Genomic DNA, 16654 nt, shown 5'->3' on the forward strand with positions numbered 1-16654 from the left:
CAAAGATGCGAAATGGGACTGAAGCAATTAGCACAGGGCCAGACCAAAGCCAGCAGACTCACTTGAGCTTTCTTTTCCCATATTTTTCAGATTTGCGAAATTATTCAGGACTCAGTGACCTCTGAACTACAGCCTTATCTCCAAACTCTGCCAGGTAGGACACTCCACCCATCTTTGATTCTCATTAATTTTTATAAGTGCATACATTAATAGGTACCTTATGAAAACTTACATGGAGCAGCAGTGTTGAAAGTAAAAATTAAAAGTTCCCTTTCCTCCCCAAATTTTCTTCCAAGAGGTAAAATCTGTTTTGAGTGTGTACTCTCAGATGTTTCCTTTGCATGTACAAATATAAATATACACATACATAAGCATATGAATATACATTCACATGGGCTTCCCTGGTGGTTTATCAGTAAAAGAATCCACCTGCAATGCAGGAGTTCAATCCCTGGTCTGGGAAGATCCCCTGGAGAAATAAATGGCAACTCCAGTATTCTTGCCTGGGAAATCCCCTGGACAGAGGAGCCTGGCGGGCTACAGTCCATGGGGTCACAAAGAGTCAGACACGACTTAGCAGCTAAATCACCACCACCACCATACATTCACATATGTATTACTTTTGTTCATGAATATATGTGAATATGCATAATTATGAACATATACATTAGTCTATAATAGTAGAAACATTGTTCTTTTGTAGCCTGTATACCTTGGAGATCTTTTTCCATCAGCACACATAAACAGATCTCATTTTTAAAAATGTTTTTGTGGAAGTCAATACAGAGAGAAAAGTGCTCAAACTGTAAGTGGAGTTTTTAAAAATTTTTCACAAACTGAGCACACGCACTTATCCACTTCCAGATCAATATACAGAACATGGCTGGCCTTTCAGAGTCCATTCATGTCTCCTTCTGACACTACCCACCCCTCAAGGGTGACCATCTTCTCTACTTCTTCCAGCAAAGATCAGCTTTGCACTTGGTACATGAATGGCCCTATACAGTAATCACAGTCTTTTATCGAAAGCAGAAGGCTTTCTCTGTTCAACTTTAAGATATGAGGTCACTCCAAGGACCTCCCTGGTGGTCCAGAGATTAAGACTTCGCCTTCCAGTGCCAGGGATGTGGGTTCAATCCCTGGTTGGGGAGCTAAGATCCCACATGACTTGCAGCTAAAAAAACCAAAACATAAAACCAAAGTAATATTGTAACAAATTCAATAAAGACTTTAAAAACGATTCACATAAAGAAAAGCTTAAAAAAATAATAAAATATGAGGTCAATCCATATTGTTCCATATTGTGAGTTTATTCACTCTCCTGCTGTGTCATCCACTGTGTCCACGTCTTTCCATTTTTTTTTTTTAATTTGGAGGATAATTGCTTTACAATGTTGTGTTGGCTTCTTCTGTACAACAATGTGGATCAGCCATAACATCTCTCCATTTGTTTATCTATAGACCTGTGGAAGGCCATTTGGGTAGTTTCAGTTCTAAATCATTGTGGGTAGTACTGCTGTGAATATTCTAGGTCATATGGACACGCATCTTGGGGTATATACGCAGGAGAGAAATTACAGGTTCCTGTGATGTGCCTAGGTTCAGCCTTACCAGATCCTGCCAAACAGTTTTCCAAAATAATTATATAGACCTCATTTTTTTTTTGGCCATGCCACTCAGCTTGCAGGATCTTAGGTCCCCAATCAGTGATCGAACTTGTGCCCCCTGCAGTGGAAGCGTGGAGTAACCACCAACCGCTGGACTTCCAAGAAGTCCCTAGACTTCATTTTAATAACTGCACAGTGTTCTATCTTACGGATGTGTCTCCATTTATTTAGTGAGCCCCCAGCTGCTGGACAGGTAGGTTTGTTGTCATCCTTTCCTTTTACCAACAATGGGGCAGAGAGCATCTCATACTACCTCTTTGCCTGCACTTAAGAGTACCTATAGAACAGTTCTCTACAAGCAGAGGCTCCAGAGCTAGGCTACACAGGTAAAGTTGTCAGGACAGGTCCTGGACAATTGGAGGTGTTCCCTGATGCCTTGGCCCCCAGGCCTCCACACTCACTGCTAACCTTCCCTTCAGTGGAGACCCACGTGGGCACAGAGGCCCCAGCATGTGGGACAGAGAGCTCCTGCCCCCAAGGTCTTGGAGGGGAGTCTCTGGGTCCTCTGAACATGGCCCCGCCTTCCTGGTTATTTGTTGATATTGGTAGGAGGCTGGTTTCCTTGAAGATCAAGGTCTTGGTTATAAAGTTGAAGAGCAATATCTTCGGTTGGAGAATTTTCCCTATCGTATGTATTCTTTGGTGTGAAGTTCTGGGTATGGAGGGGCTGCCACACCTGAGCTCCTCCTGCGTTCAGGCTGTGTGTGTGTGTGTGTGTGTGTGTGTGTGTAAGACTCTGGAAACTGCTCAGGCTCTGGGCTAAGCACACCTGTCCCCTTGTGGCTAAATCATCAGCCGAACAGAAGGAACCATGTCACCTCTTTCTTGGTGAAGGAGCTCTTTGCCCCAGCACTGGACTGGGTGGAGGGTCTTAAGGTGGATGGGCAAGGGGCTCTGGTGACCTCTCCAGAGGGAATGTGGGTCAGCCAGAGCCCTCACCACTTTTGCATCGCCCGCCTCCTAATTCTGTCCCTTCCCCTGGTTCACAGTCACAACGAAGATTGACCATCTCGCTGGCCTTGATTACAGCTTAATGGGGGCCCCTCAAGCAACAGCCCAAATGCTGGATGTGATGTTCAAGGTAAGGGTTCTGGGTCAGGGGCTTGAGTGGGTCCAGCCCTGGTGTGGCATTCCCTCAGCTCAGCCCTTTCTTGGGGCCTCCTGTTCCCCAGCTTCAGATCTGTCCCTGTGTCCCCATGGTTCCCACTGTGTCAAGGGCAGGGCAATATGGAGTTGTGGGGAGTATTCCCAGAGCCAGGATCCTCCCATGGTGTCTTACATCACTTAGGCCTTGAAACTTCCTTCCTCCCCCGCCCCTCACTCCACTCCTTCACCTATCCCACCATGCAGGTGACATTAACCAGAGCTGGCCCTCAGCACTGAAGAGCTGGCCAAGAGGTCCTATAGGTTAAAACACCAAAGCTTCTGGTGAGCGTTTCATTAGGGGATCCTGGACATACACTTTGACCCAAAGGAAAGCATATTTTTAAAAACAATTTTATTGGAGTATAGTTGATTTGAGCGACCCAAGTAACTCTAGTGATAAAGAATCCACCTGCCAGTGCAGGAGACGTGGGTTCAATCTCTGAGTCGGGAAGAGCCCCTGGAGGAGGAACATGGCAACGCACTCCAGTACTCTTGCCTGAAAAATTCCATGGCCAAGAGGAGCCTGACAGGCTCCAGTCCCTGGGATCACAAAGAGTCAGACACGACGGAGTGACTGAGCACACACACGTAGATGATTTACAGTGCTGTGTTAATTTCAGGCGTACAGCAAGGTGAATTAGTTATAGAGAGACATATATCCACTCTTTTTCTAAGGTTCTGTTCCCATATAGATCATTACAGACTACTGAGGAGCGTTCCCTGTGCTATGTGGCAGGTTCCCATTAGTCATCTATTTTGTATTTAGCAGTGTATATGTGTCAGTCCCAGGATCCCAACTTATCCCTTCCCCTGCCCCATCCTCTAGTAACCATAAGTTTGCTCCCTACATCTGTGACTCTACTTCCATTTTGTAAACAAGTTCATTTGGATCTTTTTTTTTTTTTTTTAGATTCCAAGGGAAACATCTTTAATGGTGGAATTTCAGGCAGTGTTTCGCGCCAGTGTTCCCTCATCAGACTCTATAGGCTCCCAACTCAGGTGTCTAGCCCTGGGATAGACTTAGAAAAGTTCAAATGGATTCTCTGTCTCTCTCTTTCTAGGGAGAAATTTTTAGCCTAGAGGACCGCTTCCCAGTTGCTTTCCTTGCTCCTGTCATGAACCTTCCTGAGGAACACAGCCGAATGGTCTACTTTGCCATCTCTGATTATGCCTTCAACACCGCCAGCCTAGTTTATCATAAAGCGGGATTCCTGAACTTTACTATCACGGATGACATGGTGAGACTTGTAGCAGAATAGCTCTCACAGATGACTTTGTCACTTGGTCTTCCTTCCTCTTTCTTTTCCACCCATTTACATCAGTGAAATAGTAAACTATAACTAAGAAAAAAGATCAAGAGCAGGAAAAATATGTTAGCACAATTTCCCTTTTCACTTTGGTGGCCAGGAAGCTCAAAGTTCTTTCTCCATTATAACAATTGTGGAAGATTTTGTGGCTTGCTTGTCCATATTTTACTTTTCCCTCCTGTCTAGATCCATTATCTTTGTGTGTGTGTGTGTGTGTGTGTGTGTGTGTGTGCGCGCGCGCGCACATACTGGGTCTTGTGGAGCATGGGGGCTTCTCTAGTTGTGGAGCATGGACTCTAGATTACATGAGCTCAGTATTTGCAGCATTCAGGCTTAGCTTTCCCATGGCATGTGGGATCTTAGTTCCCTGACCAGGGATTGAACCTGTGTCCCCTGCAGGTTTTTAACCACTGGACCACCAGGGAAGTCCCTAGATCTGTTCTCATGCATATTTTCTTTCATCCTGATGGTTTGTGGAGATTTAAAAAAAGATTTTAGTGAAGGAGGCAGGATAATAGATACACTGATAAATTAATAAGATTTCATAGAATAGAAAATAAAGACCAAGTTAAAAGTAAGGCACAATTATGGAGACACGGGACCCATAAATTGAATTTTTTAAAAACCACAGATCTGTGTGAGTGCTTCCTGTAGTCAAAATGGAAAGAGTACAGGATTTAGGGATTCATAGTGAAAAGGAGAGAAAACGTCACCTTAGCATTTACCTCTAAAACAAAACTGTCTCCAATGTGGCTTTGTATAAAGGTTACTACATTTTATAGTGGGTCACATCATGAAAATTTCTTTCAGTTTCTTTCAAATTTCTGGGGTTTTAGGCAGCTGTTTCTTGTAGCTCTTTGTAAAAGCTGAAGCCTCGTGTTCCATGTCAGGATGGTGGAGGAAACACAATGCAGTCCAAACTGGATGGTCCAGCCAATCCTGGTAATAAATTGGAGACCAGCAGTGATGGATGGAGTGACATTTGTCCTTTGAATGATTTCTCATCCATGCCAGGGTCATTTACTTCTATTGTCATTTTTGAGTCACCCTTCCCACCTGTGGTACAGACCTTTCCTTCAGTGGAAGGGATCATAGTAGCTGTGTTTTATTGAATGCCCACTATGTGCTAGGCCTTGGGCTAGATGTTTTATACTCACCATTTCATTTAGCTCTCACAATAACCCAACAAGTGGGGGACTATAATTATCTCTTGGACTTCCCAGGTGGCACTAGTGGTAAAGAACCCACCTGCCAATGCAGGAGACATAAGAGACACAGGTTCAATCCCTGGGTCTGGAAGATCCCCTGGAGGAGGGCCCAGTAACCCACTCCAATATTCTTGCTTGGAGAATCCCATGGACAGAGGAGCCTGGTGGGCTACAGTTCATGGGGTCGCAAAGAGTCAGACACAAATGAAGCAACTTAACACACACACATACACGCACACACATAATTATCTCCATTTTATAGGTGAGGAAGTTGAGGCTCAGAGAGGGAAAGGGACTCAGCTGGGATTACATAGTAACCTAGAGTCAAACCTAGGTCTGTGAGACTGCAAATCTCACTCTTGTGGATCCTCTGATTGAGTCCTGCATGTCACCTATGCCCCAAGGAGAGCATCCAGGACCCCAGGGATTCATGTGCTCATGGTGAATGCAGAACAAGCATCTCGTCGTTGCCATGGTAACCGCAAGCAGTCAAGAAGCTACATTATTAAATACCCTCTCACTTCCCCATCTCTCTTCAGACCTTCAGCTCTGGCTGGAGCACCTAAAACCTCTTTGTGTCCCTTCGTTGCAGATTCCACCTGATTCTACCATTCGACTGAACACCAAGTCCTTCCGCGCCTTTGTTCCCAGGGTAAGGCTTCCCTTAGCCCTCAGGGTGCAGGTTGAGCCCCGAAAGCCTTCAGGAGTATTCTTTAAAACCTGCAACCTCCTCTCAGCTTGATCAAGAGTCAGAAGGCCCACAGCGGGGTCCCCACTGAAGGCTGGGGTGCTACAGGTTTCCCTTTAAAGTCAAAATGACAGAGGCCCAAGCCCTGTGTCTCCTGGGACCACAGACCACCCAGTCTCTTACTGATGATCTCTGACAATCCCAAGGAATACTGACAGGCCCCACAAAATGTACCCCAATTCACAGAGGGTGTAGTAGCGGTCAGGCCCTGTTCTTGCAGCTTTACAAAAATTATCTTTTGAATGGATAATAAATTCTCATGGTTCAAGATTCAAAAGACCTAAAAAGTTATAGAATGAAAATTCCCATCCACTCCTGTCCCCTAAACATCCAGCTCACACCCCAAGTCTACCAATATTATCAGATTGCACACATCCTTCTGGGGAGATTGTGTGTATATACAAACAAATGTTATTTGTCTTTCCTTTGTTTTTTTACACAAATGGAGGTATATTTTACACACCAGTTTTCACCTTACTTTTTCCCCTACTGTACCAGGAGATGATTCTGTATAGGTAAATAAAAAGCTTCCTCACTCTTGTTTTCCTGGGAATCCTGTCTGCCATTGTATTATGGACTGAGCATAGTTTGAGTATCTGGGTCTCCCATGGCAGGACATGTACGTTTTCTCTTTGCTATATCAGTGACACAGTGAATAACCCTGTAGCTCTGTCATTGCTGGACTAAGCTCTTTATTTTCAATGTCTCATTTAATCCCATAGAAATCTACCTGTCTTCTCCTCTAACTTCTGGGTACCCTTAAGACACCGCTCAGATAGCCAGTAGTGTTTAAAGTTCCTTTCAGGAGGCTTAATGATGGCTGAGAGGAATTATAATGATGGGAAAATTGTTAAACTTCAAATGCTGCAGTACCTGGGTCATCTCCTTCCATAAGGCACCCCCACAGCAGGCCCCTTCTCTCCCTAGAACCCCACAACAGCCCAACCTGCTGCCGTATTGTTGGCACTAGCTTTGGGACCTTGGCCACATCCTGGCTCCAACAGCCCTTTTTGCCCAGAAAGAGGAGGAAACTCCCCCTCCTCCTTCCTGCTCACATCATAATCAACCTGACACATAAGCAGATCAGCTATCCTTTTGAGGGAAAGTGATTTACCTCCTCAACCTTCTAAACATCTCCGTTTTACAATAGAACGTAGATTTTATATTTGCATAGTTAAAAGGCTCTTGGGACTGTTCCTCTACCAACTTCCCCCCTACACGGAACAGTCTTGACCCCAGATTAAATTTTAATTAAACAGAAAATTGCCAGAGCTTTTTAAATGCTAGAATCTAGGTGTGTCATATCTCAAAAACATTGGCGTATGCAGTTATCAGACTAGGGGGAAGGGAGCCAGGCGTGCAGGCTCTAGAGAAGCAATAGCTCTCAGCGATGGCCCAGGGAGGGGTGTGGAGTGAAAAAACTCAGTCCAACCTTTCTGGAGGATAGTTTGGCAATACCTGGCAGAAGCTTTAAAAATATTCTTGTCCTTGGACTCCTCAGGGAATGTATCCCCCAAAATAATAGCCAAGGGTACACAGGGGAGTAGTTATTAAAAGGCAACACTTTGGAGACAACTTGATGCCCAATAAGATTAGATCATTTGCAGTACCCACACACAGTGGAATAGAATACAGTTCAGCCAGGAGGTGACGCAGGCTCTATATGTCTGACATGGAAGGATGTCCAGTGATACCTTTAAGAGAACAAGGCACAGAGCATTTTGTGGAAATTAAACCAACAGGTGGTCTCAGCTTGCTCTAGCTCCCTCCAGGTTGTCCCAGCAAACCTGCATATTTTCTTCTCGACATAATCTCTTCATTCCACCCTCAGATAGCCAGACTGTACCCCAACACAAACTTGGAGCTCCAGGGAGCAGTGATCTCTGCCCCATGCCTGAACTTCACCCCTGGGAATCTGTCCACAGCCGCCCAGATGGAGATCGAGGCCTTTGTGCTCCTGCCCAACTCCGTCAAGGAGCCTGTCTTCCGGCTCGGTGTGGTAAGGTTCAAAGCCTTTGCAAATGTTGTTGCCTTTTCCTGCTGGTTCTTCCTTGCACTGACCACCTGGTTAATTCCTTAAAATTGATCTCAACTTAAGGATCCTCAGATAGGCCTTTCTCTTCTTTTTTATCTAAGTTTATTTATTTATTTATTTTTGGTTGCTATGGGTCTTTATTTCTCCAGTTGCAGAGACTGGGGGCTACTCTCTAGTTGCAGTGCACAAGCTTCTCATTGTGCTGACTTCTGTTGTCATAGAGCGCAGCTTATGGGGCATGCAGTCTTCAGACTGTGATGCACAGGCTTAGTTGCCCCACAGCATGTGGGGTCTTAGTTCCCAGACCAGGGATCGAACGCATGTCCCCTGCATTGGCAGGCAGATTCTTAACCACTGGACCACCAGGGAAGTCCCAAGATTGGCCTTTCTTGATTGCCCTTATCCCTGATCTATCTTACGACCCTTGTCACTTTTTTTTCTTATGGCATCCTATTATTTTTCTTCATAGGACTTATGTAAAGATACTTATGTAGCTCTTTGCAGGCTTATTTACTTAATGTATGCTTGTTCCACTAAGTGAGTCCATAAGGAGAAGTCCAGATTTAGCAGCTAAACAGTAACAATTGCTCCCAGATGTTGATGTGCAATTTAATGGTTGTCATTGTTATCGAAATTGTCATCAACATATTTTAAATTAAAACATAATTTATTATTATTACTGTTATTATTTCTTAGAGCTGAATCTTGGCCCTGAGATAGCTAGAAAGTATCCCTTTAGAGATCTCCAGAAATAAGCCTCTGTACCTTGGTGGCTCAGACAGTAAAGAATCCTCCTGAAATGCAGGAGACTTGGGTTCGATCCCTGGGTCAGGAAGACCCCCTGGAGGAGGGCATGGCAACCCACTCCAGTATTCTTGCCTGGAGAATCCCCATGGATGGAGGAGCCTCGTAGGCTGCAGTCCATGGGATCACAAAGCGCTGGACACGATGAAGCAACAAAGCACCACACATCTTCTCTCGGTAGTCTGTTCAAAGTTTAATTGCTATCGTAGTCAGCCAGCCATGCCACGCTAAGTCACTTCAGTCATGTCCAACTCTTTGTGACCCTGTGGACTTTAGCCCTCCAGGCTCCTCTGTCCATGGGGATTCTCCAGGCAAGAATACTGGAATGGGTTGCTATGCGCTTCTCCAGGGGATCTTCCCAACCCAGGGATCGAACCTGGGTTTCCTGCATTACAGGTGGATTCTTTACTGCTAGTGCCACCTTGGAAGCCCATCATAGTGAGCAATTTCAAGTAAAAATGTTCAAGTCCAAGTTCAAACATTTATTGAGTACCTACAATGAGCTTCCTGGTAGCCTACAGTCCAGTGGGCAAGTTCCTGCTTTAACTTAGTGAGGTATTTGTTTAGAGGAGACAGACAGTTCTCATAGTTATGCATCCTGTACATGACAACCTCCTTCATTTAGACCTGTTTCTTTTTACTGGAATTTCCAGGCCACTAATGTGTCTGCCATGTTGACCTTCAACACCAGCAAGATCACTGGATTCTTGGAGCCAGGAAAGTAAGTCAGCCTACTGCCCACGTGGGGGCGCTCAACTGGGCTCACTCCACCTGACACTGCAGCTGATTGAGTGCAGCTGGAGGTGGGATGTAATTGGATCCTCCTTCAACCTTAGGGCCCACCACTGGGTGAGGAAGCAAACTTAAATTTTAGCCCAACTGGCCCAATTGTTTTCCCCCACTGGACCTGTCTCCTTAAACTTCCTTTCCACCATTACTTCCAAACTTCTAAAGAATTTACTGTTTTTCCCTTATCTATGAATTTTAGACATCAGCAATACTGACTTCCTGAAATTATAGAGATTGAGTGCTTTTACACTACACACTTCCCCTCTGCAAGTCTTCCCAGTAAGGTCGTATCATTGTTTTTGGTTCCTCAATAATCTTTCTCGCTCTCACTCTACCACACCCTTGGCGCTATGCTTTCTCCAGTTGGGTTTCCTTCTGGGGAATCCCCACCTTAGGTTTCCCTTGAACATAACGCCCACATCTCTGAATCTTCTCTGATTTGTTATAGGATACAAGTGGAACTGAAAGAATCTAAAGTTGGACGATTCAGTGTAAGTTATTGTTGCTTTTATGTAAGAAATAATTAGGGTAATAATTTAGAGTATTTACTAAGCAGTGCTTTGGCACCTGTAATAGAGAAGGAGAGGAGTTACTCTCAGCCCTAGAAATCATAGAAGTCCCTGAGGACAAGAAACATCGGGCAGAAGAACAGTTACCCCCAATATTAGGCAGTGTACAATTAAATCATTTGGTGGACAGAATTCTTTTAATTGCAAGGAAAAAAAGGCTAACTAAAAGTATCTTAAGCAAAGAGGAGGAATGAATAGAATCATACAACTAAAAAACAAAAATAAAAAAGCTAAGGCTAGAGGTTTCAGGCATAGCTGGATCCAGGTATTCAGATTAGTGCATCAATTTGAAAAGGCAGGGGAAGTTATTATAGGACTGTATGAAATCGTGTGTGCGAAACTTCTGAAAACTGTAGCGCACTATAGAGTTTAAAGAATCTTTCATGCAGTTTTTTTAAAAGAAAAAAGAACATATATATATATATATATATATATATATATATATAAAGAGAAGAATCTCTGCCTCTCCATTCTGTTTTTATCTGTTGGCTTCATCCTTAGGCAGGTTCTCCCCATTGGTGGAAAATTCCCGAATTTCCTGTAGTTTTATTAAAAACAAAAAAAAGATCTTGTGCTAGTCCTCATTGAATTATTCTTAATCAAGTGCCCATCTTTAGCCAAACATCTTGGCTGGAAATTGGACAAAGCCAATCAACCAGCATGAGTTTCATCTACACTCCCAGAACCGATATTTGCAGTCCCAAACCACATGGACTGAGAAAGGAAAGGAGCATTCCCCTGAAGAAAATAGGAATTCTGTTATTTAAACAAAAGGAATCGATGGCTGGGCAGGCAAAACCAAGAGACGATTTCCACAAAGAGGAAACGTGGCCATGGCGAAAAGTCCCCATATGAAAGGAGAAAAAAGAATGGGAAGATTTGTGTGGGCTGAAACACTCAAGGAGAGATTTCTGAAGAGGGAAAGTGTGGTGATGTTCCTCCTCACAGGTCAAGGAGGAGATGGAAAGATTTAACCTACAGTAGTTGGCTACCTTTTCACCATCCTATGGACACTGGTCCTCTCGGACCCCCCTCTACCTGCCCTCCACTGACCAGACTTTCCCTCAGGTGCCAGAGGACATAAACACATAAGTGTGAGGAGAGACGCTGGTCACAGGGGCCCCGCAGGATGACTCCTTTCAGAGAATGAAGGATGAAGCGAATAATAACACACTAATACTGTATCCATGCGTGGCATGTAAAAATGTGTTGTGAAGTAAATTATTCCTATGTAAAGAGTCACAAAAAGTCATCCTGGGACTTCCCTGGTGGAACAGTGGATGAGAATCCGCCTGCCAATGCAGGAGACACGGGTTCGGTCCCTGATCCAGGAAGATTCCACATGCTACGGAGCAACCAAGACCGAGCGCGGCAAGTACTGAAGCCCATGTGCCTGGAGCCCGTGCTCTGCAACAAAAGAAGCCACCACAATGAGAAGCCCGGGCATCACAGCTAGAGAGGAGCCCCCACTCACCACAACTAGAGAAAGCCCGTGGGTAGCACTGAAGACCTAGCGCAACCAAAAAAAAAGATATTTTAAACTAAATAAATATTTGTTTCAAGTCATCCTATCAGGTTTTCCCAATACCGACTGTAGAAAACAAGACCTGTAGATTCATATAAATCTGGATTCAATTTCTAGCAAGTCACTTTCATTCTGTGGGTCTTAGTTTTCTTTTCTGTGAAATGGGGGCATTAATATTAACTTTGAAGACTTACAGTGAATCCAGTATATATACATATCATGCTCTGAGTCCTATACCTGGCACACAGTGAGTGTTAAAAGTTGGGTTTCATAATTTTTGTTTCAACTTTAAAATCATTTTTTGTTATATAAGTGATTTTGGAAAACATTTTCACTGCAAAAAGAAAAATTAAATACTAAATTTAAGGCTAAGCCAAACCTTGATGTTCTTCCTAGAGGAAAGATCGTGTAGACATGGTGGTTGTGTAGTCTTCCAAAATTTTCTATCACTTTGTACACATATGAACGTGCATCTCAAAATAGTTTTATCTTATAAAGCAATAGCATGATGTAGGTATCTACCTGAAATTTGCCTTTTTTTTTCCCAAGGGTTTTGCCATGTCAGCACTTACAGGACCACCCCAGCCCCAAGGGTGGTTCTTTGTGGGTTTGTTGGTGGGCAAGATAGTACTTGTGATTATGGTGTACCTCTCCTGTTCTCCACTAGGCGGAGCTGTTGGAGGCACTGCTCAATTATTACCTTCTCAACAACTTTTACCCCAAGATCAATGGTAAGAATCACTATGGACTTTTCTAAGTCAAGAGTGGACACTGCCCTTTGGGGGAAAGAAAGCTGGAACCAGGGTTCTCCTGCAGGCTGCGTGATCTGAGCGAGTCACTTATCCTCTCAGTTTCAGTGGCCTGTCTGTGAGATGGGAGTGTTGAAGTTCGCCTCATCTTCTTCCACGGTTCTAACGAGGGTTGGGGACAAGGGCAGTTTTGGGAGCACAGGAAACCTCCTCCTAAGGAAGAAAGAAGGGCTCACAGAAGTGCCCACACACACCCTGAAGTGACAGGTGAAAGGCTGAGAACCAAATTAACATGCAGAGCACAAGGCAAGGTGCGTGCATGCTCAGTCGTGTCCAACTCTTGGTGACCCCATGGGTTGTAGCCCACGAGGCTCCTCTGCCCATGGGAATTCCCAGGCAAGAATTCTGGAGTGAGTTGCCCTTTTCTTCTCCAGGGGATCTTCCCAACTGAAGGATCAAACACGTGTCTCCTGTGGCTCCTGCATTGGCAGGATTCTTTAGCACTTGAGCTACCTGTCCACCTCTAAATTTACATTTCCCAGTTAGTCGCCAACTCCTTAGTCAAAAACAAAAGCTTAAAGACCTAAACCCTCTTTCCATGAGGCCCTGCTTCATTTGGCTGCAGTAGAAAGCAGGATACAGGCAGGGGGCCGAGAGCAAGTACCCACTAGCTTCTTATCATGCATGGACACTGCCCTATCCTTGCCTCTACCTCCACAGAGCACCATGGCTGAGTTCAGGCTCCTGTGTCAGCCTGCCTGGCATCAAGCCTCAGTTCTTCCGCTTTCTAGCTGTGTGACCTAGCACAAGTTACTTGGCCATTCTGTGCTTCAGTTTCCTTATCTGAACTTGAGAATAGTAATCCCAATCTTCAGTTATAATTAAATGGGAATATACTGTGTATGGAGTTTGCAGAGAGGAACTTGTTTTTGGTAAAATTTTCTCCATAATTATTTACTAACAAATCTCTCAACGTTCTGCCTCTACCTCCAGATAAGTTGGCAGAAGGCTTCCCTCTCCCTCTGCTAAAGAGAATTCAGCTCTCCGACCCCATTCTCCAGATCCACAAGGTCAGTGGATTCAAGCGGGGGGGTCTGAGGATTTGTGGAGGGGATTGGTGAGCTTTCCTGCTTGGCAGGCTATAACTCAGTGGGTGGGACCCAGCCCAACCCTGCAGCTGGGAAAGCCTGGACTGGGGTGGAACAATTTGGGGTCAGCTGGGATGCCATGAAGACATCCACGTGTGCTTTATAAGTGTCACCTAATAAATTGTCCTTTGTTAGGGCAGGAAGGATTTGACACAATCTGTGCCACAACTTTTCCACCTCCACCCCCCACCATGGGTGACCAAGGGGAACCTCAGGATGAGCTCATTTTGAAAATACAGCAGTCTTAAACACACCAACTGTTCAGGTTCTGAAAGGCATTTGTGCACTTTTGAAATTTCTCATTTCTTGGTATTTCCCTAGTGGTCCAGTGGTTAAGACTCAGCACTTTCACTGCTGAGGGCCTACGTTCAATCCCTGGTTAGGGAACTAAGGTTCCGCAAGCCTCACTGCATGGCCAAAACATGGAATGGAATGGAAAAGAATAGAAAAAGGTGGAATAGAATAGCATTTCTTCTAATTACTTAAGTGGAAGAGGTTTGTCATGGATTCATGTTTGGTGTGCTGACCCTCATAAACCCATTGCCCCACCACACCCACAGCCTGACTTATGGTGTCCTTCCTTCCAACCTGTTGTTTTCTCTAAGCACTTTTTGAAATTGTTTTGGATAGTTGCCTTGTTGGCTCTCAGACTTGTTATTCTTTCTTCTCTTTTTCTCTTTGTGTTGCAATTGAGTCTCCTCTCTACCTATGTTGAATACTGTCCCAACCATGCCATGAACCATCATTTATAACTATTTGAATACCGAGGAATATGTCTTATTCTTCATTAGACTCTCCATTATTCTGGCTGAGCATTTTATGCGCCATCTGTGCCCCATGGTTCAGGTTATCTTTCTAGAACAGCATCTGTGAGGTGGGAGGACTGGGTTGGCAGGCTTGTGAGCATTTAAGGACATATTGCTTTGTACCTGATACATAGTCAACATCCAGCAAATAACAGCTACTGAAGAGAGTGACAGGCAGCAGAGTGATCAGAAACATCGAAACAGACATCGCCTGGCACATTTGAAAAACAAATGTCTGGAGCTCTTCTGGACCCAGAGATAGTCAATATCCAACTCTTATTGAGAGCTTGTGAGGAGTGAGATAGATCATTGTTGAAAGCAAGGACTGAGTGACAGTTCACTCAGCTGGCCTCAGTTTTCTCCTCTGTCAAATGAGGTATAGCCCAAACCTCACTGGGCTCTTGTGAAGATTAGTGCTTTTAGCTGTTTGGCGTAATGGAAGTCACTAGAAGATTCGTTAGACTGACCCTTAAGCAACACGGGCTTGAAAGTCCCCAGATTCTCTTATATGCAGATTTTTTTTCAACAAAAAGTGAAAGTGAAAGTCACTCAGTTGTATCCAACTCTTTGAGACCCCATGGACTATACAGTCCATGGAATTCTCTAGGCCAGAATATTGGAGTGGGTAGCCTTTCCCTTCTCCAGGGGATCTTCCCAACCCAGGGATAAAACCCAGGTTTCCTGCATTGCTGGCAGATTCTTTACCAGCTGAGCCACAACGGAAGCCCAAGAATAATGGGAGTGGGTAGCCCATCCCTTCTCCAGAGGATCTTCCCAATCCAGGAATCAAATTGGGGTTTCCTGCATTGCAGGTGGATTCTTTACCAACTGAGCTACCAGGGAAGCCCTTTTTTCCCCATAGTAAATACTAAGTTATTACACCATCTGCACAGCTGGTTGAATCTGGGCATGCTGAACCACAGATGCGAGGAATCGTGGATACAGAGAGCTGACTGACTATAAGCTCTACATGGATTTTCCACCCATGGAGCATCAGCGCCCATAACCCTCATTTAACAACTGGTCAACTGTATATATAATCAACATGCGTTAGAATTTTGAGGTCAACTCTGCCAATGTGTTTTCACACCAAAAACCAGGGAAAGAATTGGATTTTGCTCTGAGTTCAGAATTCCCGTGCCTCAGGTGATGGAAACTTACGAGGGGGTGGGAGAGTAAACCCCAGCAGCTCACAGTTTTGTGTTATTTGCCAAGGAGAGAGAATTTAGGTGACACGAAGGACATTTATGAGGTCTGCCAGAAAGCAGCAGCTTGGGAAATGACAGATAAATTGCCACCTTAGAGAAGGTAGCTGGCAAAAGCTGTGCTTTATGGAGACCTTGGGGACAGAGACACACGCTCGATTTATGTGCTGACCTGGTTTCTGACACAACGTGTGCTTCCCCAGATGTGGGCCTCTCTTTAAATCAGAGATGCGTCTTTTTGGAGCAGAGGATGCTTTCACCATCCCATCCTGTCTTGTCTCTCCTAGGACTTCCTGTTTTTGGGGACCAACGTTCGGTACCTGAGAGTTTGAGGGCAACGTCAAAGACAGGGCTTGGAGGCCACAGCTGGATCGCCAAGTTGCATTTCCAGATGTGCAGCACTTTCCTGGAGATTCTGGGAAGATGAAGATGTCTCTGTTATCAGCTGTGGGAACCTGGCCTCTGACCCTATCCTTTCAGCTGGTGCACCCACACCTTCTCTGACTCCAGACTTTACTTTCTCACCAGGGTAGACCATCCCCACCCACTGACCTGTCCTGTCTTTAAGGGCAGGCACTGTCTTTTTTATTCACCACCGAATCTGTGCCTAGCAGAGTGCTGGCACATAGTAGGTCCTCAATAAATATTTATTGAATGACTCAATGAAAGAACCACCTGGTACTTCAGCTGAACTGCCGTACCACCCACCTTCTGCTACCTAAGGGGTCTTTGGATGGTCAGCTCCTTCTGTGGTCTCCAGGGATGAGCCCTGGCTGCATTCTCATTTCTCAGCACCGCTGCTGTGGAAACCTCCAGGAGGGAACACGGGATTTTGCTCCTGCTCAGCCCTGCAGCTGGTGCTGATGCTGGCTGTCTCTGGCACTTATCTGTCTCAGTTCATGGACAGTTCATGGGCTCCTTTCAATATGTCCCCCCTCCTTCCCTCCC

General features: G+C 44.9%; 1 protein-coding gene and 1 non-coding gene across 2 annotated transcripts in view; both read left to right on the top strand.

The window, feature by feature from the left end:
• Positions 1-16390, top strand: part of LBP (lipopolysaccharide binding protein) — a 31974-nt gene extending 15584 nt beyond the window's left edge. The window contains exons 6-15 of the mRNA XM_061127266.1: positions 91-154; positions 2657-2748; positions 3875-4051; positions 5921-5980; positions 7908-8075; positions 9569-9636; positions 10153-10195; positions 12466-12529; positions 13541-13617; positions 15994-16390. Coding sequence (XP_060983249.1) covers positions 91-154; positions 2657-2748; positions 3875-4051; positions 5921-5980; positions 7908-8075; positions 9569-9636; positions 10153-10195; positions 12466-12529; positions 13541-13617; positions 15994-16038 — 858 coding nt within the window. The 3' untranslated portion in view covers positions 16039-16390. The remainder of the gene's footprint in view (positions 1-90; positions 155-2656; positions 2749-3874; positions 4052-5920; positions 5981-7907; positions 8076-9568; positions 9637-10152; positions 10196-12465; positions 12530-13540; positions 13618-15993) is intronic.
• Positions 14010-14082, top strand: TRNAE-UUC (transfer RNA glutamic acid (anticodon UUC)). The gene has a single exon. It is a non-coding gene; the product is annotated as a tRNA-Glu (tRNA).
• Positions 16391-16654: the final 264 nt, after the last annotated feature.

This window comes from Dama dama, chromosome 23, assembly GCF_033118175.1.
Source record: "Dama dama isolate Ldn47 chromosome 23, ASM3311817v1, whole genome shotgun sequence".
NCBI lineage: Eukaryota > Metazoa > Chordata > Mammalia > Artiodactyla > Cervidae > Dama > Dama dama.